The sequence below is a fragment of the Lepidochelys olivacea genome (assembly GCF_965140295.1).
Source record: "Lepidochelys olivacea isolate rLepOli2 genome assembly, chromosome: 2".
NCBI classification, from domain to species: Eukaryota; Metazoa; Chordata; order Testudines; family Cheloniidae; genus Lepidochelys; species Lepidochelys olivacea.
In genome coordinates this window covers 211,500,897-211,528,144 of record NC_140412.1, presented here as the reverse complement: position 1 = coordinate 211,528,144, position 27,248 = coordinate 211,500,897, and the positions used below count along the sequence as shown (strand labels likewise).

The following is a 27,248-nucleotide window of genomic DNA, read 5'->3' as shown; positions in this document are numbered from 1 at the left end:
CCTTTGCTTTGGATCCTTATACTAGGGTTATGTATGGTAGAGTAGGAACTGGAAAGGCAGTTGATCTGCACCGGCCTACCCCATTTGCTCTTGGTTTGGAGCACGAGGAACGGGGAGCACAGGCAAGGACTAAAAGACACTGCTGTTGAAGAGTTTCTGGTTTCAGGCTCTCGGAGGGTGTGCACACTTGCCATGAATACTCATAGATACCACGTGTCACAAAGAGCTCCAGCTCCTATAAGGTAAATTTACAAACTCCTGGGCCATGTTCTCTGGTCTGCTGCTCGTGTAGCACAAAGGGAGTGTAAAGTAGCCAGAACCCCCATGGGTTAGGGAGGGTTATAACAGCCCCAATCTACTGCAGTCCCTGGCACAGGGGGTGGGAATGGGCCGTGACTGGAGTACACAGCTCTCCCTGGCTGGCAGATGGCCAGTCCTAGTTAGACCGCCGTTGGGGACTGCTGTACAAGAGCATCATGGCTGGGGCCAACTTACAGGTAGTCTCAGAAGCAGAGTACCACGACCAGCTCCCTTGTCGTCCCTCTGAGGGTGGGTGTACGCTACATCGGGGAGTGAGCCTCCCAGCCTGCCTAGGTAGACTTGAGCTAGCAGAGTAAAAGTAGCAGTGAGGATGTTCGGCTGAGGCTGCAGCTTAAGCTCTCAAGCCCAACCAACCCCTAGGCTTGAGAGCCTGAGCTGCAGCCCAAGTCGCGACGTCCATACTGCTATTTTTAGTGCGCTAGCTCGTTCCTTGCTAAAGCAAGTCTGTCTACCGAGACTGGGAGGCTTGTTCCCAGCTGCAGTGTAGACATACCCTGAATGGCACACAGCAGTCAGCCTCTTTGCCTCAGTCTGTTGGAATTATCAGGTGGTCATTGACTTGACTTCACTTCTGCCTTTTCTCAGAATAATAAAAATCTTATTTTGTTTCTTATTTTCAGAGACATTTCACAGTGTTTGCTCTGAACTTCCCATCTGCTGATGCCCTGAACACCATCTATAGCAAGATCCTTGGTTTCCACTTCCAGAGGCATGTTTTTAATCCATCAGTGTTAAAGAATGCTCCAGCCATGATTCAAGGAGCAATATGGCTTCATCAAACTATGGTTCAGAACTTTCTACCAACCGCGGTTAAATTCCACTACATCTTTAACCTAAGAGACCTCTCAAACATCTTCCAGGTCTGTATCATAGACTGACTTTCACTCTAAGCATAACACATTATTATTATTATTATTATTATTTATTATTTGTTTATTATACAGTGCCTAGGATCAACCAAGAGTAAGGCCCCGTTGTGCTAGCCACTGTCCCAATAGTAACAGATAGTCCCTGCCTTGAAGAGTTTACAATCTAAATAGACAAAACAGACAGCAGGAGAAAGGGATGTAATGCTCAGAGTGATGGTTTGCAAACATCATGTTAAGTCTATGATTTTGGGGGTGGTGGTGAGGTTTTGCTGGGAGGGAAATGTCTAAACGAAAAGACAAAGGGAGAGGGGACATAAAGGTTAGAAGGTGGGGAAGCAAAGAAGGGTGGAGGACTGAGGCTGAGGTAAAGAGATTGGCTGTTTTCTCCATTCCTTAGTCTCAAACAGTGCATGGGAGTCCAGAGCAAAAACTGGATTCTGTGTTAGCTCCTGCTAGCTTGAGAGTTTTTTGTGGGATGGGTTGCAGGAGGGAAGTGATGCTCCTCCCTGGAATATTCTGTTAACCAACCCACATTTAGGGGGGAAGGGTTTCCCTCTTAGGGGGGAGGGGTTTCTGCATGGGTCTGGTCCCTCAGAAAGGAGAGGGTACCAGTCCCCACAATACACGCACTTTTGTAAGGATGCAAATTCCGAGTGTTTTGTGCATATGTCATCAAAATCTTTCTCAAATAGAAAGTAGTTAGTTTTTTTGTATTGAATACATTTTCCCATTAATATGTGCTTTCTAGTCTGACGTAATATATGGGCTTTCATCCTTGTACAAATACAGAAGGAGAATTTTAGGACCTAGCATTTTGAGGCTGTAGCACTAATTGTAACTTCCAAAACCACAGGCTATGATTTACCTATTGGAATGAGAATTAACATTTAAGGTAACAAGGAAAACCTTAAGTCTTGGTATACTGGTGTAAATAATTCTCTTTAGTGAATCAGAAAACTTGCAAACTCCAGTAATAATTCACATAGACCATTTCATGAGAGAATAATTCTCATGTGAGGTGCTCAAGACTGGAAGTCTGAAAAATTAAATAGAAGGCAGGAAAGAGGTGAGTAGTGATGGAAATATTAAGGGGACCGTCACTAACCCACACTTCTGTAAACTTCAAATGCACACTAAAAATGGATTTTTGTATTTGCAGTTCACTGAAATACTAAGGGGATGCCTACACTACAAGCACTACAGTGGCACAGCTGCGATGCTGCAGCTATGTCGTTGTAGTACAGACACCTGCCACCATCGCTGTAGTAAATCCACCCCCATTAAAGGCGGCAGCTAGGTCAATGGACAAATTCTTCCATTTAACCTAGTGGTGCCTACACTAGGGCTGAGGTCAGTTTAACTTTATCTCTCAGGAGCATCATTCTTTTTCTCATCCTGAGCATCCCTAGGTCGGCCTTAGTTTTTGGTGTAGGCCGGGCCTCCAGCTCGCAGACTAGTGAGATTCTGTTGCTGTGCTGAGGCAGGTCCAACACTTGTGATATGTTCCAATGATGGACTGTACCAGGCCTTTGTTGGCCGCCTGCTGGAAGCCCCCTGGTCTTACAACACCCCACCCCAGGAAGGAGCTGCCAGTCAGGACCCAGCAGGCTCAGATAAAAGGAGCTGCATGGTCTGAGCAGGTCAGTTCCTGGCTGGGGCCAGAGGAGCAGGGAAAGGTGCTCTGTGCTGGTCACAGGCACTCGAGGGAGAACCAGAAGATCTGTTCTGGTGGTACTTGCATTGAGCAAGGAGGAAGAGAATTTGAGAACTACATGGGAAAAGGCCTGGCGAACAGCAGCAGTGAAGTGAAGGAAGCAGTATATGGTTGCTGTACGCAGGATCCCTGGGCTGGGACCCAGAGTAGAAGATGGGCCTGGGTCACCTCCTCCCGCCCACCCTGCCAGTCACTGGCAAAGTGGCCTAAGCCCCAAGAAGAGGGAAAGGCTCCTTTAAAAGCCCAACCAAAGGACTGGATAAAAAGGGCCTAGAGATGGGGCTGAAGACCCTGGTGAGGGCTGACAGCATGTTGAACTCTTTGCTACCCCGGAAGGGGTTCATCCTGACTATGTGATTTGGCCAGAGGACTGAGCCACTGAAGGCCTACCAAGCTAGGTCAACAACTTACAGAGTGTGACAGGGGCAGGAAAGTCCTGCAATACCACACCCAGTTGCTAGGAGGCCCTCCTGAGGTGAGTGCCCCATCACAACTCCACACAGACTTAAAAGGGAGTGCTGTGTCATCTTGGGTTTGTCTTGACTATGATAAAAAGGTGTTATTTTTAGAATAGTTAGCTAGCACTCTAAAATAGTGTATACTATTTTAAAGTCATACTTTAGTGCATGCTAACTAGTTGAGTTGAAGCCTTCGACTTGGATTAATTAATTTATGGCTTCAACTCAACCAACTAACACATTCTAAATAGTCTTTCTTCCTGGCCAAGACAACCCCTTTCAGATTTTCCTCAATAATGCCTTGAAACAGGGCTATTTATAACCGGCTCCTAGTTGTCCTCTCCATCCTGCCATGCACCAAGTGCTCACACCTCACTGATCCACACTTGATGGCCTTCTCTTCAGTGCAGATTAGTGAGGTTCTACTGAATGTTTGTTTGATGATGGATTCAATTTTTTCACAGAGTTGATAAACCATAACACTTGCTAATCTGCAAAGGGACTTGAATGCAGATTCAAGAATTTACAGTCCAAAAGACAAATTATATATATCAATTAGTACAATCAAGTTCTGAGAAAAAGAAAATGTAATGAGCATGGTAGGGCAGTTTAGGGAAATTAGGTGACTCATATTTTAGGAACTAAAGGAGCAGAAGGTGACTGGAATTCTAGAGTTCGGCTACTTTTGCTGCTGAGTGACAGAATTTTTTAAAATGTGGCTGTATTGTATTGTTTTTAGGGAATTTTATTTGCTACACCTGAGTGTTTAAGGCAACCAACCGATCTTGTTCGTCTTTGGCTTCATGAGTCTTCACGTGTTTATGGAGATAAACTGGTAGAACCAAAAGACTGTCATTTCTTTCATAAAAAGCTGATAGACACTGCACACAAGTATTTTGAGGTAAGGCCATAGACTGGAAATATCTTATTCTGCAATGTTGATTAAATTAAAGTTTCTCAGGGATATGTCAAGTTTACTGCAACTATAAATCACCACAAAAGTACCATACTGTAGCACAAGAAATTGCAGCCAGTGAATGTGCTGATTCAACACACTCCCTTTAACGTCATCTGCTAGCAGGGTTTCTGTCGAATAAAAGTAAGCACCTGATTGATGTGGTAGTGGGTACTAGCTTTCTAATGCCCATAATAAGTAAGGCTTTTTCAGTCTGATATCATTAATTCTGGTCTCTGCAAAGATGGTAATAATTTTCTTCTTGACTATAGTTGTCCACTCAAGTGTGATTAGCTGTGATTTTCACTGTTAGCAACTTTAAGCAAACACTTGAGGCTGTCCTTAAAATGGAGGCAATGACCTTCTCACTGACATGAATCTTCATGTAGTTGAGTGTATTTGAGGTAACAAGATGGTGTTTATTTGATCTGTTTTTTATCATAACTGTGATAAAAATATATTTATTTAATACCTTTTGTAGCTTTTTCCTTGTGAAACTAATTTTTTATTTTGCATTAGAGTTTTCCTCCAACAGTTTGACTGATTAACAAAACGTATGCAACTATTTAGTGCAAAACAAAATGATCTTTATTACTTAGTTTTTAATTGCGGCATTTATTTGGGTATCAGATCACTTAGTTATAACAACATATAGTTTTGTCATCTGGGCATTTGCAAATACCATAAATATAAGCCAATCTTACAGAAAATAAACAATAATTAGATGCACAGTAAACAAGGTTTGCAAATAAATACAGGTTATGGTTTCAGATTAGATTTTCTGGGCTAAATTCTTGCCTGATTTACAATGCAGTTACAAGGAATATTCTTTTTCCTCTTACTTTATTTTGTTTTCATTTAACAACACTTTCATTCAACTTTTCTACAACTTTTCCCCCTGTCTAACATGGCACGTACAACAAACAAAATGTGTATCTGATGCTGTCCTTTATATCAGGCATGGCATAACATTCCTCTGGGAATGCAGCAAAATGTCAGCAAGATACGATAGCTGGATATTAAAGCCTGTAGTTTTTTTCTGAATAAATGGGTATATTGGTGCCTATACCAAAGTGTGAATTAACTATATAGTGCTGTGGTTCTTCAAAAACATTTGTTACTCTGAAATATATCCATTCTTTATCAGACAAGGCTGTGGGACTATCTGAAATAGAGCTTGTCAAAAAATGCATGTGTATTTCATGGGAGGGAAAGAGTTTTTTCTTGAAATTTTTTGCCAAAAATACCCCAACTCCCCCCTCCCCCCTAATTTCAAACAAACAAACCCATTTTTCATTTTTGACACTTTGGGTCCACACACGCACGCGCTTTTCCCCCTTGACATTTTGCCACTGAAAAAGAAGTGAGAAGAAGAAAAACAGGTAGTTTTTTGGGGGGGACAACTAAAAATTGGAAACCTTTTTGGGCCTTGGAGGGTTTCATTTATTTTATTGTTGAAAAATTGGAAAATTTAGAAAAACATGAAAATTTTCTGCAAAAAAAATTAAGAAAGGTGAATTATTTTCAGAAAAAAGGTTTCAAATAAAAAATTTTGATCAACTTCAAGTTGAAGCTTTCCAGCAAACTCTCTATCTATTTGGCAGTATTGTGGGCTTTTGCTGAACGGTTGGACCAGCCATTAAATGTACGACATTTCCTATGTTTTTGGACATTTTTTTTTCCTCCCTACTTGCTAGGGTGTGGAAGATCACATTCTGCTCCAGCACCCGCTCATTTATTGCCATTTTGCAAATGGGGTAGCCGACCCTCGCTACATGCCTGTCAAGGAATGGGAAATACTGAGGAAGATACTTACAGAGACGCTAGAAAGCTACAATGAGCTTAATGCTTCTATGAACTTAGTTTTATTTGAGGATGCCATGCAGCATGTGTAAGTAGACTTTTTGAAAAAGCCCCATTTAAAGACTTATTTATGCAAAGCCCATACAGTCAGGTTTAGAGGAGATACTGCTCTCAGAGAACTATTGGGTAAGTGCCTCTTTTGGTAAGTAGAAGCACTTACACTATAGGTTAGCAGCATTTTTAATAAAACGATTATATTGAGAAGACCATCCAGCAGTGTTCAGGGTAAGAGAACATCACTGATACCATTAGGGAAATGCAGGTCAAGACTCTAATTAAGGTTGAGTTCCAGTTTACCTGTAAAGCAGAGATTCAACCTCTTTGTTTTACCCTTTAAGTACAGAATGATTTTTCTGAGAAATTACAAGTAAACCCATTAATTTATTCATTGAAATAATTTTAAAAATGGGTTCTTTGAGAAATTTAGTATGTGTCAGCCTTTTATTTAAGGAAGAGAGGGTGGAAATATGAAAAACATCAATAGTCTCTAAAAATCAGGCTAATCTAATCTGGTACCACAAATATTAAAATCTTATGATTATGGTATGGTGTCACTACAGGGCAGAGCTTAGGGTTTTTTTGGGAGCCTTAACTGCACATTTCCATACCTCAACCTGTCTAGATTTCTTGTCAGCAGAATCTGAACTCTGAATTTCCTTGGTTTGTAATACTTACAACAACCTGTAATATGTTTTACCCTTAGGTTACTAATATGTACTCTATATCCATCTTGTTGTTGTTTTTTTTGTATGGGACTGTATATTGGAATCCAGCATGGCAAAAAAATTGCAGTGCAGTTTCTGAAATCCAAGTTAAACTGCAGCAGTTATGTTTACTGGCAACAGAGGCAGCAGTGTTTCTGTTTTCAGGAGCCAATGAAAGGATTCTGTGCAGTCAGTGGCTCACAAACTCAAATTGCTTCTACTTTTCACCATTTAAATTCTGTCTAATATACCCAGTCTCGCAATTAATGTGCAACGCTATGATTCTCAGGGAGTTATAGTGATCCCTGCTGACAAAGCTTAGTTTTACTAATGCAGTTCCTATTGTTTTTGGAGACAAAACTTCTAAAATGGAAATCTCTGCCCAAGCAGAAATTTAAATTAGAAAAATAATCCTATGGATTTTTTTCTTGAGGGCTGTAGATTTAGTTCTCGTGATTGGGAGATTTAAGTGATTATCAGAATGCCGAAGGCTTCTCTTGAAATGTTGGTAGCCTATTAACTTCTCACGGATAAGGTCTAGAGACAGCAAATAGCGTCCCTGCGTGTCAGGCAAAGTATTGGAGCTTCTTTGGGAACCTCAAGAGCAGCAGCCCCTGAAACTTTCCTCCCTATTGTTAATACTCTTACGAATCAATTATCCAATCAATGTAGAGGCTTGACAAGGATAGCTTTGCCCATGAGCTCAACGTATCAGTCTTGGTTTAACAGGTTTGCTGCTCTCCTTTCTGGAGGTATCCCTATTAGACACAGATCCCCTTCTACTGCTTAATTCAAAAGATTCCACTCAAGAATAGATGTCAGGAATGATTTCTGGAATGGGATAAGATCCGGTGTGATGACAATGTCTAAAAGTATCACACCATGTCTAGGGTTCTCAGTGAGGCAAAAGGTCAAGGTGTCTTAAAACACCTCTGTTATGGTGATATTGAACAGAAATAACCCTAGAATTAGATGACTGAAATCTTGACATTTCAAAAGACAATTTTCACGATTTTTTTAAATAATGAATTTTTTGTCCTTTTTTTTTTTTTACTAGCTCAACCTAGACTGTTGTTTATAACATGTCTGTTTTCTCTTTAACTCTTAGAAGCACTGATCAAAATACTTCCAACAGATCCTCATGAAACTAAATCGTGGTTATTCTGAGCCAAATTCTCATCTGGTGTAAACTGGCACAGCTCCATTGACTTCAGCTGAGAATTTGATCTGTGGTTTAATATCACCTTGGCTTAGGATGTTTGGTGACTAGTCAAGTTCTTTCTTTAAACTCTAAGCAAAAAATGCCAGGTGTAAATTGAGGGCTGATCTTCAAACATGTCTTCATGAAGTGATTCTATAGCAAAATTTAGTTACAGTGACTCTTCACTTAATGTAGAAGTTATGTTCCTGAAAAATGCAACTTTAAGCGAAACAATGTTGAGCAACTCCAATTTCCCCATAAGAATTAATGTAAATGGGGGGGGGAGGCTAGGTTCCAGGGAAACTTTTTTGCCAGACAAAAGGCATTATATACATTTTAAACAAGCAATTTAATACAGGTATTAAACAGGCTGTCACCCCCGCCATCAGCTCCCCTATGCTCCCCTCCCCCCAGCACCACCCACCGGCAGACCCCGTGGATCAGCACCTTCCCCTTGCTCCCCCCCGCCTCCTGCCCGCAGCAATCAGCTGTCTTGCGGCATTCAGGAGGCTGGAGGGAGGAGCAAGGATGTGGCGTGCAGCCTCCCCTCTGCCTCCTGAACACCACAAATGAGCTGAGTGCTGCAGGCAGGAGGCGGGGGGAGCAGGAGGAAGGCACTAATCTGTGGGGTCCGCCAGCAGGCGCGGGGGGGGGGAGGCGCATAAGGGGGCTGCCAGCATGCAAAAAGCAGGTGGCCAAACAACATTATGGGGAGCATTGCACAACTTTATATGAACATGTCCGGTAATGGAGCAGGGATGTAAGATTGAAACAAAGTTAAGCGAAAGGACGTTAAGTGGGGAGTTACTGTAATCCCTTTGTCTTGGTGGTCCAGATCGCCTAGTACTAAATGCCTAATGTGCTCTTAAATGCCTGATCTATGCCCGTTGAAGTTAAATGAAAGTCTTTTTACTTCAGTAGGCATTGATTAGGCCTTTAAAATGTTGCTGAACAAGAGGTCACCTTAAAGGTTGTACATCCAGTGAACTCAGGTGGAGGAATGGTGCTGCATCTATGCTATTTGGGCAAGGAAGATTAATCTCATCTATCTATCAAGATTTCCAAATATTGGAGAAAGTTGTCAATAGAAAGATGAAATGATGATAGCATGTATATGGAGGTCAGGAGCACCCTAACACAAAAATAGTTACAGCCTTACATTACATATCCAGGGAAATTAGAAACTGAATTAATATGATCCTTGTATTCTATATTGTATTCATTTTTCCATCTTCAGATGCCGCATTAGTCGTATCTTGGAAGCCCCTCGGGGTTATGCACTTCTTATTGGAGTAGGCGGTAGTGGAAAACAAAGCTTATCTAGGCTGGCAGCATACATCAGCTCCCTTGACATGTTCCAGATCATGCTGAAGAAAGGCTATGGGATCCAGGACCTAAGGGTAAACTGATAGATATTGTTTGATTCCCCTAAGAATTAGTGACTTTGAGAAGTTGCTGTTTGGAACCTGTATAATGACGATAAGAGTGCAGGAAGGGCACTACAATTTGAGATTAGAGCTGGCCAAAAATTTTCAGACCAAAAAAAGGTTAAAAATACCCCCAGACCTGAAAAAGATATTAAGTATTTTGCTTGAACCAATATTTTTCAACTTTTTCAGTTCTCTGAAAAATTAAAATAATTTTGTTTTGGGTCAACCCTAAATTAATTTTGTGTTTGGTTGTTTTTTTCATTGGCTAGTGAATTGAAAAATCAGTTATTTTCACAGCTCTTCTTTCTGGAACAAAACTTGTGGTTCCTATGGTTTTCAGCTGTGCTTTTAAAATTTTCTTTAGTTCAACAGAGAAATCATAGGTGGAAGGGTACTTTTTGTCTATTTACATATTGTACAGTATTTTGGTAGTTTCCCTTAAATCCTGTGGAAATTCCTCCCCTGCCCCAAAGGTAGCTATTTTCTAAGCTTCAACGATATGGGTAAAAACTATGGTACTTACAATTATCCCCTTTGTTATTAGTTTTTGTTGATCAGTTGTAAGCTCATTAAGTGGAATAAAACAGGGCAAAATTCTGTCTTCTGTTACATGTGTGCCATTTAAATTAATGGAGCTACTCATATACTTAAAGTTAAGCCTGTGCTTAAGTGATTTGCTGGATCAGGGCTGGATTGTTGAGGACCTTGGGGATTGACTCCTATGTGCACTAATGGGGAAGAGGTTATATAGAATTTCTTCACCCCCACATTCCTTGTGGAGCAGCAAGTGAAGATTCCAAACCTAGTGGCCAGAGTGCTAGATGAGGGTCTGTGTATGACCCTGGCTGGTGCATTATGGCCCCAATAGAAAATTATCTGCCAGTTTGGACCAGGATCAAGCCACCAGAGCATATGCTTCATTGGCTACTAAGTGCAAAGGAGAGGTACAACAGTAAAATATGCTCCAGTGCACACTTCTCCCCCAAGCCATCCTTCCCAGCACCAACACGAAGGCTGAAAACACACTGCATATGGTTCTGCTCTACTTCCCATCCATAGAACCTTGCAAGCATATAATAGAAAAGGCAGGGGATTTTGCCTATAGTGAATGGCAAGAGTGTATATATTTATGCTGCTTTTCTTCCCTATTTGAAGAATATTAATTTGAAACCACCTGGAAGTTAAGGGGATTGCATGGAGATTGTAATGGCAGAATTTGGACCTCACTGAGCTACTGTTGCCACCTTATCACAGAATCATAGAATACCAGCCTTGGAAGGGACCTCAGGAGGTCATCTAGTCCAACCCCCTGCTCAAAGCAGGACAAATCCCCAAATTTTGCCCCAGATCCCAAATGGCCCACTCAAGGATTGAACTCACAACCCTGGGTTTAGTAGCCCAATGCTCAAACTACTGAGCTATCCCTTCCCCCGATGAAGCATTCTAGCTAGGAATGATTTCAAGTATAGAGCCATTTGTTTTTTTGTATTCAGTTTTTGTGTGAAATAATCCTTGTATCCTGAAGTCGTCATCTCCTGCTAGACTTCCTGATCATTTCTACAATTAATTGTGATGTCAGAATTGGAGGACAATGGCTTCAAGTGAAGATTTGGGGCTTTTCTACACTGCCCTGCAGTTCACACTACCGGGGAGTGAAGGGTAGTTTGCCCCAAAGTGCTGTGCTGTGATTCCTTCATGTGGACAGCATGGGAGGAAACCAAAAGGTTCCTAGTTGACATCCTGTTCAATGACGATGATGTTAAGATGAACTAGGAACCTTAGTTCACGCCTGCAGCATCCACACAGGGGGAGTTACAGCATAGCATTTTGGTGTAAACTGCAGTTCACAGTTTGGGCTGTGTGGCAGTGTAGACATAGCCTAAGATGTAGCAGCAGATGAACTTTTGCCCTAAACGATTGAGGAGGGGAGAGGAACCTGCTGATCCCGGTCAAAGCCAGAAGATCTCCCTAGGACTGGACCACATGGCGGGCTGAGCATATCAACTGGCATGGTATATCATCTATATCACAAAAGAAATCAAATTCAGATGCAGGTGATGTCTTCTCTTTTTCTAAATTATTTGTTCCATATTTGTACAATGCTTGGCCCAATGTGATCCAGATCCATAACTGGGGCTCCTAGGTGCTATCGCAATACAAATAACAATAACATCCCATTCCTCTCTCAACGAAATCCTTCAATGCTCTTCCTAGCAAAACAAACAAACAAAAAACCCTTTGCATTCTGCGTACAACAGATACAATAAGAAAACCGATCAAAAAGATTAAGCTGGCTTTTCTGTGTGATGCCTAGATATTATTAGCATAATTACAACTGTTCTTGAGGGGGAGTTACTTGGCAGAGGTGTTACAATATCAGTTTTCACTATATTAGGAGGCAATTTTTATTGATTAGCAACCTGTTTTCGTCACCACCACTTGGTCATGTCAAAGCCACTGTTCTTGTCATCAGATGTCAAAAACTGGAGATAACCTGCTTTTTTCCCTTTGGATGCAATGTGGCAAGCTAAAAAGCTGGAAATAAATTGTAAAGGCAACGAGGCATTGCTGTCAATTACATGCATTTCATGCTTTCCCCCCACTGTATCAACACTTTAACAAACCATGAATGATTGCCTCTTTTCCTTACAGGTAGATCTTGCCAATTTGTACATCAAGACTGGAGCCAAGAGCATACCTACTGTGGTTTTGCTGACAGATGCCCATGTTGCAGATGAGCGCTTTCTTGTGCTGATTAATGACTTGTTGGCATCAGGTGATTAGACCAACACATTTCTTGAAAGATCTTCCCCAATGACAAACGATCTGTGGTTTCAGTGAACTTTAGAGAGAGATTATTTGTCTTTGAGATGTTTGCAGGGGGAATCCTTCAAAAGCAGCCATTTTAAACCCAGCCAACTTGAGTATTATGTCTAGTTTGCTTAAGGAATCAGTGCCCCCTTGAGAAGGCTAATAACAAGGTCATGTAATTCATAGATTGTAGACTTCATGCCCCTGATTCTTCTCTTCGCTGATGTCATTTTACACTGATGTAATTCCACTGATATAAATGCATTTATTCTGATTTTGCCAGTGTAAGAGAGAGGAGAATCGGGCTCTGTTAATATTTTGGGGTACGGATTCTGAATTTGGAGGTCACAAACAGGACGAGGGCAGGTTATGACCAGCATCACATTCTTTATAGCTTGAGCGGAGTCCTGAAACTCTTTTTCACTTGTAACATGGGGTAACTGTCTGGAAAAAGTTGAGAGCTACTGTTTTAGAGGACAGCACACCCATGAATGTACTTCATGGTTTGTAGAAGTAAAACACAGAATTTTTTTTCACTTGAGAGAAAATTCTCTCTTTCGATAAAAATGTCTGGGTAGCACTAGCTGTTGTTTATTCCCATAGCACCTAGGATCCCCAGTAATGTGCCAGTAGCCCACTGTGCTAGGATCTGTACAGACAGGACAAGAAGGTAGTCCCTGCTGCTAGATCATATAAAACATACTTTAGTTAATAGTTTGGACTCTTGCTTTTTAGGACTTTTCTGATTTCTTCTCTCCCCTGCCCCCGTCCCCCTTATGCTGTTATGCAGGAGAAGTTCCAGATCTATTCAGCAATGAAGATATGGATGGCATTATTACAGGAATTAGGAATGAAGTCCGAAGCCTGGGTCTGACTGACACCAAAGAAAATTGTTGGAGATTCTTTTTGGACAGAATACGACTACAACTAAAAGTAAGGAAAATCACATGCTAGAGAAACTTTGTGAAACCAGCAGCTGGTGATGGAAAATTGGATTATTTGAATATGCTATCGAGTGTGTTTAGAATCCAGGATGCTACACATAAAGATGCACATTTCCACATGGGTAATGCCTTTGACAATGAGCTTACATTTATATAGTGGCTTTCATGCAGAAAGATCCCAAAGTAACGTACAAACGGGTTACAAACTATGGACCTAATTCTTCCCTAAATCTGTCTTGAAGTTATTGGGAGCTGGACTAGGCTGTAACAGTATATGCAAGTGTATTTAGATACAGGCCTTATCAATACTGGGACTCTAACTACTGGTTAGCTGCACTGGTGTAAATCATGCCTGCAGGAAGCATTTGCACTAGTGATTAAAATTTCACTTTAGAGTCCCCTTCACTCCCTATCATAATGCAGTTGTTTTATAGGTAAAATGTTGGAGCTGTTTAACAGAGCAACACTACAAAGCAATTTAGGGTAGGATGTGAAGAAGAATGCCATATCCTATTGAAACCTAGTGTCGGGGAAATGTTATGTAGACAGAACATAGTTATCCATGTTGGAAACTGGAAAACAGAAGCCAGCCACTTTGCTCTTGTGAAAAGTGTCATGGCATCTTTAAAAGCTTGAAGGTCACACACACCTCAATTTTACATCTCATCTATACAGATAACAAGAATATCCACTTTTATAACTGTTTAAAAAAAAAAGCAGCAGTTTTGGATTGAAATGGATATAAATTCTTGTACTGCAGGGATTAAGCTGATCTCTAACCAATTTTCACCTCTCTTCACATCCACTTACTCTCCGCTGCTTTTTTGTGTCTTCTGCCTTCCTCTTCTATTGCCATCACTTCTGTCCTCCACTGGTGATTTTTTCTTTAACCCAGAACTGTGGTGAACATTGGATATTGGTCTCTGGGAGGCATAGGGAGGGTCTGGTATGAATTGCATTCTCTGCTACTTTTGATCATCAGGCTTCAAGTGCATCAGGGGAAAATAGCTGCCCACTTGATATCTAGCTCTAGTTAGTGTTGTTAGTCTCTCAGGCTCATGAACATCAAATTCATATGCAATTTTTTTTTAAGAAGGGAGGAAAAAAGCTGTGAATTCCTGTATATCTCTTCCTCAGTTTTATCTTCTCCCTTCCCTTCCCTTCCCTTTGTACCCCTCTGATTGCTCCTATGATTTCATTATTTTTAAAAGGCCTTTTTAAAAACCTGCTTTCAAAATGCCTCTTACCTTGCCACCATTTTGCAGGTCTCACACTGTGCAAATTACCATTTCTGGAGACAACAACAGGGGGTATCTATTCATATCGCAAAGACTGCAAACTAGAGATTTTGTTGTTTTGTAGGAGACATAAAATTCATGAGTTAACACACTCACAGATATCTGTATGTACTTATGGTTATTGCTGGGTGACCTTCCTCCTCCTCCTCCTCCTCCTCCTCCTCTACCTCCTTTCCCCAGATTTGTGGTGTAAACACAGACTAATAAGATATAAAAGAGAATACATTAAGTATTTCAATCAATTCCTGAACCTCAAGCTTAATGATGAAGGTAAAAACATCTCTTTACTATTCAGTGTTTTACTAAAATCAATGCTATAGATTAAGCCCCTGTTTTCTTTGTAAACACTGCTTATGTTGTACCTTAGTTAGGTCTGGGAGTAGAATCTGGACTTCAGATTAAATCTGGGCCCTTTTTTTGACAAAACATGCAAGAGTAAAAAGCAAAATGCCAGGATAAGAACAACAAAATTATTCTATTTGGAGCTTCAAAACAATGCTGCTATTAAAGTGTGGGGCTGACACCAATTCTGCTTATGCTGGTATAAATACTAACAACTTTTGTTAAGGTTACTGTTGCTTCAACCAGTTCCCCTCCTCTCCTCCATGACTGTTCATTCCTCACTTTTCCCACCTCCTGTCTCCTTAATTATCTTCATCATTTGCTGTAGAAATTAGCTCTGAAATGCTTTGGCATTCTGAGGCCCTTGCCTACAGGTCACCAAAATAAGCACTGGTGGTAATTTGTTGGCTACATCAGAGCAAATGCAAGAACACGTTACTAGAATGTACATTTTAAAATCTCAAAAAGTTCTGTGTGTGAGGACTGGAAAGCAGGTGGGATGTGTAGCTAATTCAATAAAGCCACAATTTATATGCTATGAGGAAGTTAAAAGAAAGCATAAAAAGTACAGTACCTTGTAGATACTCGTGAGCTATTTTGAGGTGGAAAAACCAAGTAAGCTTAGGTAGAAAAGCATCTGCACCCCAAAAGTGCAATATAAATCATAATTCCACAGGTTTAATTAAATAGGTCATCAAAAGTAATTATTATACCATAAAAGTAATTGTGCCTAACATTTAGAAAGGAGAGAAACTACTAGTTGGGACGGAAGACTGAGAAACTGTTAAATTCTGAGTCGCTCCTGCTTAGCAGTGTGTGCAAGACTTTGGATTTTGATTGTCCTTGCATCAAAGGTACTCAGAAAGCTGGGTATGAAATCTGCATGAATGTGAGGAACAGAGGCTTGGTCTACATTACAGCATTAGGTCAACATAAGGCAGCTTATGCTAACCTAATTATGTCAGTGTACAAACTACAGACTTGCTCCCGCCGATGTAAATGCCCTACTACACTGACATAATAACTCCACCTCCACAAGAGGCATAGGGCTTATGTCAATGTAGTTAGGTTGATGCGATGTCCGTGTAGACACGGCAGGTTACTTGCATTGGCTGTTGGTTGTCATTTTTGTCAATTTCATGGCTCCATGCTAGAGCCGTGAAATTGACAAGAAAGCCCAGAGGCTCCCGGTTCCCCGCCTGGAGCAGAGCTGCGCCTGCCTGCTCCCCAGTCCCAGCCAGGCTGTTGCCCGGGCTCCTGGCTCCCCATTCCCCACTGGGAGCCCGGCTGCACTGAAGCTCCCTGCTTCCCACTGGGAACGTAGCAGCCACTCAACAGGGAGCTGAGAGCCCCAACAGCAGGTGTGCTCCTGGAAGGGAACCCAGAGCCCTATTGGCAGCTGCAGGGAGCTGCAAGTCCTGACATGGAGTGGGGAGCTGAGAGCCACCCCGGTGGCTGCTATGCTGCCTGTGGGGAGCAGGCTGCTGCTCCCCTGGGCTCCCAGTGGGGAATGGAAGCTGGGAGCCCTGTTGCAGCCTGGTGGGGAGCTGGGAGCCCGGGGGTGGACCAGCTCCTGGGGGGAGCAGTGCATGTAGCTGAGAGCCCAGGTTCTCAGTCCCCAACACTGCCCCTCTTCAGTTGGTGGAAGTACTCCTGGTGAGGACACACACCACCGACAGAAGAAGGGCAGTGTTGACATGAACCACTGCAGTAATTACTGCAGTAGTTGTAAGTCGACCTAACATAAGTTGACTTACGTTTGCAGTGTAGCCATACCCTTAGTTAAGTGGGAAAGAAGTAACAGCTTCATGAGATTGGAACATAGTTTTGCAACATAGAAAGGTGTAATAAATACAACTTGGTGTTATAATTGAACTGCATGGTTGCAGAAAAGTAGGGGGGCTGTATGGAGGAGAGGGGAACTTATTTTAAGATCACAGAGGAGAGGAGGCATGAAAAAGGGGCATGAAAAAGTTCAGATAATCAGCCATACTTTTGAGATTCTCTAACAGAACCTCGTATCCTATTTTTGTTCACTCAACTCTGGTTCAAAGCTTATTATTGTTGACACATTCTCAAGTGCTATCCAGGATAAATGTACAAGTGAGTTATGGGTAGAGGAATCTGAGGTAAATATGAGAGGGGTGTTCCCTCTGTCTGTAGATAAACTAGATCAACTGGGGAAAACAGAGTGACTACAGCAAATCAAATCTCCATTATAATATGAAATAGTCATTTCCTTCCCCCCCCCCCCGTGCCACACAAAGAAATAAACAAACCGAGATCATAGCTATAGCAAAGTGAAGCATTGTGCCAAGCATGATGGAAATTGAATTGCTACATGTGAGCCACAATTAATTAGGAGTAAAATAAAAGGGGGTAAATGGAATAAAAAATGATGAGGGGTGCAGTGCAAAACTGAGACCATGATCCCAAATGCATGGATTTGGGGCCTTAATTTTGTTTTTTATATGTAGGATTTTTCCCAGTAACAGCTCCAGTTGCCTTCTTACTAACTCAGCTGGTATTTTCATGTTAACAGTTGTCTGTCTTCTTTACTTCATCTCTCTTCACCTCCTCTCCCATCACTTTCTTCTCCCTCTCTGCCAGTCTTTCACTCTCTCCTCCTCCTCCCCCCCCCATCTCCATAATGATTTGCAAAAGGACTGTTGAAATTGTGCTCTTTATGCTAATCTTCTGGCCAGTAGCCTTTCCCTCTGAGATCAGTGCCAGCGGTTCTGTGAAGCTGTCAGTGATCACACAGTCCTGCTTCTGGAGCCAGCACCATCAGGAGGAAGCACCACTTTGCCCCTACACCACTAATTGTGAATTCAACAACAATTTCCTTATCACATTGGTAGAAAGGGCGGAAGCATGGGCGGAAATCCCCATAACCATGCACTGATTTCAAGCCCTTCAAAGTTAGAAGAGACCAACGGCAAAGTGACAAAAGCCACATGGGTGGTGGTGTTGCAACAGACTCTAGAGGTGCCAGTCAGTGATGAGGGTCTCCTTTTATGAAGCATGGCAAACCGGCATAAGAAAAAGACCGTCCTTGCCCCCAAAGAATTTACAATCTGAGCATAATCTTCATTATTTGAATGGTAGTTTGGGGTCATTGCTGCTGGAATTTATTCACCTTTGCGCATAAGTGCAGATTGATTGCAACAAATTGTCCATATGGTTTCGTGAGCTACAGCTCACTTCATTGGATGCACCTGTATCGGATGCTGTAGCTCACAAAAGCTTATGCTCAAATAAATTGGTTAGTCTCTAAGGTGCCACAAGTACTCCTGTTCTTTTTGCGAATACAGACTAACATGGCTGTTACTCTGCAACCTGTCCATATGGGTTACTCCCACATGGAAGAATTTGTAGAAAACTGTTCTGTAGTAACTAGTCTTCGGTATTTTTTTTGTATGGAAGCCACTCATCCCAACTTGTCTTTCTTTCCCCTCCTCTCCCAAAGGTCTGTCATCCCTGCCAAATGTTATTCCTGACCAATCCCCTCTATTTTTAATCCTTCCTTGACTTCTCTTATTTCACCCCTCTATATTTCCCCCACCCCAGCTTTCTTTATCTCTCTGCTTTTCTTCCTTTTCAGCTGGCCTCACTTTGCTTCTTGACAATTTTCTGTGAATAAATTATAACAGCAGTGACAGATGACTAAAGAGGCAGAATAAACCTATCATCTATCTAAAGTGCTCCGCCAGTCTCTGTCCTGGCTTCTGCAGTTATTAGGAATGATTATAATCAATTCTGGACGTTTTAGTGAAAGTACTATTTGGGTATTTTTCCACTGGAACTAATAGTATTAAGATACTTACTCAAACAGATGTTGATACCACATGATATGAAGTAGTCCTAAATAATAAGAGAAACAATGTATTTCATCTAGGAGGGTAGAAATGGGCAAAAAAACACTCCTTCTCACTTTTGACAGTCCAATGCTTGACAGTCAGCTAATTATCTTAAATCAAACATAACGCTCTAAAAAGATGTTAAGTAGAGTAAATATCCACTCCACCAGCTCCTCTGGAGTAGCTTTTGCAAGACACTGATATCAACAAATAGTCTCATCGTGGTATTAATTGTTGTTATTATTTAGTTTATTTTTTTATTTAATTTTTTTATCTATTTTTTATTTATTTATTTATATTTTACCTAGATGTTTTAGCCCTGATGTGGAAGCTGTAGTCTGCTTTCCAGAAAGAGTGATCATTGGAAATGCATGTACAAACTATGAGCCCTTTTCTTTTTTTCAGATGCCTTTTGAGCTTGCAGGGAGATTTTGAAACATTATTAGATATTACTTTAACCTACATAGCCAATCTAACAGTCTCTCTAACTGTCTCTGTGTTGACAAAATTTTACAGTCACATTACTGATTTTAATATACATCAAGCTAAATAACTGATACTAGCTTGGGGAGGGAGGGGAAGAACTGACAGGCAGGCATTGTTTGTATAATATACAATATAGTGAGTAAAACTTATCTGCATCAGGTAAAACTGTTTTTTGCCTAAGTTCATTAGCTGCTAGGCTGACTGGAATTTCAGCTGTGAACCCACTTGCAATGGCTCATTGCCATGGTTCACTACATTCCTTTCTTTAATCGCCTCAACTTGCCATGTAATTCTTTACTCTCTTTTCCCTCCTCATCTCTGCAGATCATTTTGTGTTTCTCTCCAGTTGGTTCCACGCTGAGAGTTAGAGCTCGGAAGTTCCCAGCCATAGTTAACTGCACAGCTATTGACTGGTTTCATGAGTGGCCGCAGGAGGCCCTGTATTCCGTCAGCAGGAGGTTCATTGAGGAGACGGAGGTGATTGAGGTACAGAGTTTCAAGCTCGTCAATCAGATGAGAAAGCAACACAGATCCCTGAAAGATCAATAATTGAATAAGCTGGAAAAACAATTTCCTTTTTCATTCCTTTTGCATATTCATTGTCTTTTAAGGTTATAAAGCTTACTCCAGCTACTGACTGCATTTCTATGACATGGGGTCATAGAAGGGGGAGGGAAACAGTGCTGAGAGTGCATGGCTTATCTTTCCCAAAATTTCCCTGGATGTTGGGCTTTTGGAGATCCCACAGACATGGGATTGCCCCGGGCCATGGGGTAGATTTAACCCTGTCAGTATAATTAGAGGTGTTCACTAGCACAGTAATAAATGGGGTCCCCAAACATTTGCAGTCTACAACCCAGATTGTTACCTCAGCAGAGCTAAATGTTTTCCATCCACTGAAGTTCTGGGCAGGTTGAAATCTTCCCAGCAGCTACACACACAATGCAGCCAGCAGTTTAAAACCTGGGGACAGAGTTATTTCCTCCCCTTACACTGGGGTCTGAAACTTGACCCACCCCAAAAAATCCCATGACAATATGTTTCCTTTTAGGCTTTCAGTGTGTAAAAAAAGCCCAAACATAGCTCCTGTGATGGGCTTTTAAACAGCCTGACAGCATTTTTCCAATTGTGTTTTTTCTCCCGTATTGTCTTGGGGGTAGTATGGAGAAAGGAGAAAGCTACTCATTAAAAGACTTTTAAAGGACATTGACCTCCTTCTTTCAAGGGTGTTTTGTTTCTGTCCCTCTTTCAGCCTGATAGGGATGTGAGGGTGTATATCTGATCAGGCAGCTGGCATCGTTACGGATGCTGATGGCAGAAACTGATGTGAAAGCGTAGATAATCCAGTTCCTAATATTACAGTGCTTGCTCCTATATAGTTCACGTTAATCCAGAAAATATGTTTAATCTCTTTCAACAACTCTGAAAATATTCCTCTGTGAATTTTGCATCCCAGGATTTTGGGAAGACCATGGATCCTTTCCCTTTTCACAATGGCAGGTTCTGAGTTGTTTTTCTAAAGTAGTGTGTAAGTGAATTTGGTGGCTCTGAAGGAGAGGGACTCTCAGCAGAGGCTGGTGTGCCAGCTTCTATATGCATTGGTGGCTGGATCCTGACTTTAATATATGATTTACTATTATGGTATTCAACCTCCTTTGGTCAGAGACTGCCAAGGGTCTGATAACAGCTTGTGTGGTGGCTTTGTGATGTAGACTACTATTTTCACTAATGAGCTACGTGCCAATTTGAACTCTGATCTCCAGATGTGAGAAGTTGGTTCATTAGCCCCTCGCTCCCCCACATGTGGCTGTTTTTAAAAGTTAGAATCTAATGTGTGTGGAAATTTAATGCAGAGAGGGTGCTGATACAGTTTCATTTATAAGCAAGAAAGATGTCGGGACATTGTTGGTTTTGGTTCAGTGGCAATTAGTGTGTAGAAACTCTGACTTTCAGGGGACAGTACTTCCATTTTCCTGGGTCCATCTAGTGATATAAGGGATTTGTAAAGACCTGAAGCACAGGATTTCAGGAGTGCAGATGAAGAGCCTAGCATCTCAAGTCAGCTATCCCCTGGCATTAAGGAGAAACCCCATAGGGAGAGTTTCCAGGCAACCGAATGCTGTGGGGATGGCAAAACCTGCAACTGAAGGTCTGGTAGTGGCAACAGGTAAGATAAGAGCTCTTAGAAAAGAACTTGCAGAACTTGATGCCACCAGTTAGATGCAATAAGGACTGGAACTTTGGGAAAAGAGACAACAAATTTTGTGCTGGATTAATATATTTTCTGTTACTGATAAACATCTGATTTCTGTGATAGACTTTAGTTATTAGTTAGTTGAAAAGCCTGAATAGGGAATAAAATTTTAATGTGAAGGAGACTGCAGTATTTGTGCTCCATTCATAAGGAAAAAATACAGAATCATTAAAGAATAAAGTAAAGAAGGGATGGAGGGCCCTCTTTGGTGATCTTTACATCCTGGTAGCAGAGCTATTTTGTGTCCTTTACCTCTTGTGTCATTGACAGTGATCAGTGCCAGGCAAGTTGTGATATGAAGCGTGACCAATGACATCTACTGGCTATGGAGAGACTTGCTTCACTTCTTATCTCAGTGTCTCACATCACTGTTTGCTGTAGCCCGCTCTACAGTGGTATACTGATGCCTCCTATAGGATTCTAAGAGCAAGAGAGAGAGAGAGACTTAGAAATCCTTACTGTTTTTGATAAAAACAGCTCAACCTTGCCTTGTAAGGTACTTAGAGAGATGTTGGTGGTAGGACACCTGAATATATATAATTTTTTTTTTGCTGTTTTATCAACTTACACATTCCTGTTTAGTTTAAAGGAGAAATAAGGATAATGTGCAGAAGAGAGAGCATGTTTATGATGCACTTCCTTTTGTCTAAAGGTTAAGCACATTTATTTTGATTTGAATGAATACAAATTTTGATCACTTCCTTAATAAATTGAAATCCACACCATTAAGAACACAACATGGGTCATCTCAGTTTAGGCATTTTTAACAGACCCTTTGCTAAGAATGTTTTTACATAGTATAAAGTACCTGCTTTGGACATCTGGAAATAAGTCATTAACAGAAGGATATGTGCATATGTGATTCTCTTCTGTACAGAGGCACAAATGAGTGGATAACTGTCCCTAAGAAATATTTTTCCTGTTCAGCCTAATAATGAAATAAATGGCAGTTGACCCAATAGACAAAATAATTTGACGTTTTTATCTTCATCATCAGACATTTATTTTAGACTCGTCTCAGCACTCTCTCTTCTCAGAGTATCATTTGATGGCTGAGACAGTCCAGATAATGTCAGTGGGTATGTGAAGCCAATTAGAAGACTAACATGGTAAAACAAGGTATAAAAAGACAGGCAAGGGAGGTGGCAGTGGAAGGGGTTATGGTGGACCTGGAACAGAGAAGGACAGAGCAGCTATAACAGCTGTCTTTTTGAAAGAAAAAAAATACTAAAGGAGACAGAAGAGAAGCAGAGATGAATCAGAAAGGCAGGTGAGGTGAGTAACATAGCAAAGAGGGCAGCTGAGAAGTAGTGGAAAGTGTGAAGGGGGAATGATCAGAGAGGAATGGGGAGCAAAGGGAGGGTCAGGAGAGCTGCAGAGATGTATTAAGGAAGTAGGGTGGGAGAGGATTACCCTGAAGAACAGAGAGACCCTTAGCTGGTATCTGGCCGCCTCTGTCAGCTGAAAGGGATTTATGTGGGTGGGATTTTCCTTTTTTCATTTGTAGCGCTGATGTGTTTCATGGGCAATTCAATTTGCTTCATTTTAGATATTTAGATATCCTTTTATCGCCTCTTATCAGAGGAGGCTTCACCTGTGTCCAAACTGTTGGCATGTATTATGATCATGTCATCCAGTAACTTGGGAAGATGAATGCCAGATCTACAGTTAAGCACTTGGTTATTGGTTTAACCTACACTCAACTTTTAATTGTCCCAAACCTGTGTTTTAAGAAAACCGCAGTAACTACAAGAGGTTTGAGTTTGAGGCAGGTTTTGAAACTGTGCTTTAAAAGAAAAAAATCACAACAAATAAAATAGTACAGCTGAGTGGCCCCTTTAAAAATAAACCTCTGAATTTAATGCCAGCTCTCTTGTGGTGAAATGAAACAGAAGAAATTCAGGCCGATGGAGAGTAATTGGATTTTGTGGTTGGTTTAGGGTTCGGCATTTAGGCAGCATCTACAGGTGAAGAGAGAAAACCAGCTTTCTCCCCACCTCTAGAATGAAATCCTGGCCCCACTGGAGCCCATAGGAGTTTGAAACCAAAGGCAAATTGGGCCAGGATTTTACACCTATTGTTTAAAAAGTCTAACACTGTATTTTGGGATTGGGTCAGGGGAAGAACTGGCAACATCCCAAAGCTTCATTCTCATCGGTTACTAGAATCTCTGGATGCAACTAGGCAATGGTTATTGCATATCACCATGTTCAGTGGGACTGAAAGTCTAATCAAAGAACTTCATTTGGACTAACAGAGGATTTACAATGGCTCTTTTGCAAAACCCACATCAATTTTCAGTAAACTCCTTTTTGCTTTATTTTTGAATTGTGTTAAAAAAACTCAGCTATTTGACTGATCCTAGCAGCAGGATTTCACCAGACCTGCACTCAGTTCTTTCTCTTCTTACTTCCTGTGCAAGGGCTAGAAATACCCAGAAGAGACTCAAAATAAAATATATGAAGATCAGTGGAGTGGTAAACGATGATAACAGGGCAGAAATGCAGAGCAGTCTGGATCACTTGGTAAACTGGACCCATACAAACAAAACCTGTAATACAACCAAATACAAAGTTATACAGAATGAAGGGGACCTTTATTATGGAAAGCTGTGACTATGAAAATGATCGAGGGATCATAATAGAAAAGTAACTGAACATGAGCTCCCAGTGGGATACTATGGCAAAAAGGGCTAATGTGATCCTTGCATGTATAAACAGGGGAGTAGAGAGCGGGGGGCGGTGTTTGCCTTGCCTCTGCATATGGCACTGGTGAGATCAATAGTGGAATACTGCATACAATTCTGATCACGTTTTTAAAAGGATGTTGAAAAATTAGGGAGGGTACAGAGAAGAGCCACAAAAAGGATTCCAGGGCTGGAGAAAATGCCTAAAAGTGAGAGACTTAAGGAGATCAATCTGTTTCGTTTATCAAAAAGAAGATTGAGAGGCATCTTGATTTACAGTGTTATAATTATTCTCATTAAGAAAAAAATACTGGTACTGTAGGGCTGGAGAAAGGTGGAGAAAGGTATAACAAGATCCAATGGCTGGAAGCTGAAGCAGACAAGTTTAAATTGTAAATCAGGCACATGTTTTTAACAGTGAAGATGATGAATCATTGGAAAAAACTACCAAGGGCATTTGGTGGATGTCTTCAAATCAAGACTGGGTGTCTTTCTGGAAGATACTTTTGAGTAAAGCCTAAACAATTTAGTGGGCTCAACGATGGGTATCTGGGTGAAACTTAATGGCCTGCAATATACAGCAACTCAGAGCAGATGATCTAATGATCCCTCTGGCCTTAAACTATGAATCAATGAACAAAGTGTGCAGCTGAGAAAAGAAAGTGACTTGCTTTACTCAACAGCATCCTCTCCAGCTGTAGGAGTCTTTCTGGAAGGGTACTGGCCATAGTGTGGTGTAGTAGGAAGAGAAAAGGAGCTTCAAATAAAGAGAGACTGGGGAGGAAATGTAGAGCATCAGAGTAGAAGTCAAGTTGGTTCTGGTGGGGTTTTTTAAATGTTTTACAGCAAAAACTCAAATTGATAAACATTAACACAGCTTGGCAAAAAGAAAGAACCCCAAGTAGAGATGCTGAGCTTTAAATGCCATATATTGGGTGTATAGGGTTAACTCTTCATTATTCAACTTTGGTTGGGGCTGAAATAACGATTGTAAAGTGTGTTCTCTGAGGTATTGGCCCATCTGTCTAATCTTAGTATGCCACGTAATCTCCACCTCCCACAACCAACTGTATTGTCATGTATCAACTGGAAACATAAAATAAGGGGCTCCACAATTAACCTCTCTTTCCCATCCTTTTTTGGGGGAGGGATGGCTCAGTGGTTTGAGCACTGGCCTGCTAAACCCATGGTCATGAGTTCAATCCTTGAGGGGGCCATTTAAGGATCTGGGGCAAAAATTGGGGATTGGTCCTGCTTTGAGTAGGGGGTTGGATTAGATGACCTCCTGAGGTCCCTTCCTACCCTGAGATTCTATGATTCAAACAACAAAAAACAAAAAAACCCTTCCCACTCCTTTGAAGTTCTTCTGCTATGCTCTCTTCCACTACGGTGCTGGAAGCTTGGTACTAAACTCTGCACTTCGTTTAAGAAAATTTGTCATTCTACCCCTTGCATAAGATACAGTGAAATCCAGCATAATATGACATAATGGCAGCTTGAAATATCATCCCTTCCTGGCTTCCAATTCTAACAATGGGTAGGTTTCCCTCCCTGTTTCGATAACTGCCTAAATTACACAATCAAGAGGTTCAGTTGCATCAGTCATTTCTGCTGTTGCTTAGTGCATTTTCAGCTAACGGAACTTGTTGGTGAAAGCTGAGATCTGTAGTCAGAAGGTAAATAGCTGGTTTGGTAATGACTAGTTTAGATCCTGAGAAAAGCAATAAATAGCCTTCCTTATTCAGACAAAAGTTGTCTTAACTCCAGTAGTGACCCAGAGCGGATACAGGATCGTCTGAGCTCTTGCATGCACAAAAGCCAGTATGCCGAGATCTAAAATAAAGTGATTTCCTTGGTGCATCGGAAGTAAAAAAAAAAAAAGACTTTGCCTTTGTATTTTGTTACATATTAGGTACAAACTCCCCCCCTCTTCCCACATTCTCTTTAGGAATATTGAATATTCTTGATTCAGAACTTGGTAATCTTGGTTATTGGCTTGTTGCTATTTTATACTTCTTAGTGATCAGCAGTTAAATAAAAAATTGAAAGTGTCAACTAGTTTTACGTAAAGAAGGCCAAACTAGCGATAATAATTTTCTTTGCCTACATCTCTGAATGGGCTTATACTGAAAAAGGCAATGTAGCATTAAAAAAAGGAGAGAGATAAATGAATGGCAGAATAAATAATTTATGCTAATGAAATTACTGCAATTAGTAGTTCCACAATGACCCTTTTAAAAGCCACAGCTGTTAATGTCAGGAAGTGCTGTCACTGCTGACCTTATCATAAGAGAAAGTGACAAATTGAAAATGCAGGGAAGACCAATCATCAAAGAGGTCTGTTCGGGAACGATTAGAGTTTTCTGAAAAACAGTGTGAATTACAACCAGCTGCTCTCTGGCTCGGCATATCTCCCATGCTGTGCCATTTTGTTAAGCTTGATAACAATAGTTATTTTGCCCCATTGAGACAAGTTGTCTCAGGCCACTTGCAGCTCTACCGGAACCCACTTCCTCCCTCACTGATTTACAAATGAAACTGTTGTTAAAGAGTGCTTTTCAGGACTGTTGAGTAGAGACCTCTCATAAGCATCATGATTGGGTAGGGGCCAGTTACTCTGTAAGAAGGTTGCCCTTGGCTAGGATGGATATCTGTACTGTAGTGTTTGTGTGTATAATAGACATTTAAAAGTAAAAGACTGAAACAGATTTCTGCTTGTGACCAAATGTGCATAAAATATTTTTGTTCATTTCCTTGCTTTAAGAAACAGATTTCTGTATTGTATTTTATATTAGCTGGGTTATGCTACCTTGGCTCCAACAAAGGATGTGGAGACTCTAATTTATTGTTTTAAAGGCAATTTATTTCAACTTTCCATGTATGCAATCGTTCTGTGTTTAGTTCCTGCTTCCGATTTCTGTTATTGCAATCACAGGTGAAACTGTTTTTTTAAAGCTAGCTTTTAAAGCCACAAAATATAACGAGGCGTCTCACTAAGAAAAATTCTAAGTCTACACCAACCTGATTGTAATATTAATGATGTAGGTTTGAA

At 41.1% G+C, this 27,248-nt stretch overlaps 1 protein-coding gene across 1 annotated transcript in view; it reads left to right on the top strand.

Moving 5' to 3' along the window:
• DNAH11 (dynein axonemal heavy chain 11) overlaps nucleotides 1-27,248 on the top strand; it is a 299,590-nt gene that overhangs the window by 150,356 nt on the left and 121,986 nt on the right. The window contains exons 49-55 of the mRNA XM_084618686.1: nucleotides 942-1,181; nucleotides 4,102-4,263; nucleotides 6,015-6,208; nucleotides 9,323-9,485; nucleotides 12,168-12,291; nucleotides 13,117-13,259; nucleotides 19,581-19,742. Of these exons, the coding sequence (XP_084474812.1) occupies nucleotides 942-1,181; nucleotides 4,102-4,263; nucleotides 6,015-6,208; nucleotides 9,323-9,485; nucleotides 12,168-12,291; nucleotides 13,117-13,259; nucleotides 19,581-19,742 (1,188 nt within the window). The remainder of the gene's footprint in view (nucleotides 1-941; nucleotides 1,182-4,101; nucleotides 4,264-6,014; nucleotides 6,209-9,322; nucleotides 9,486-12,167; nucleotides 12,292-13,116; nucleotides 13,260-19,580; nucleotides 19,743-27,248) is intronic.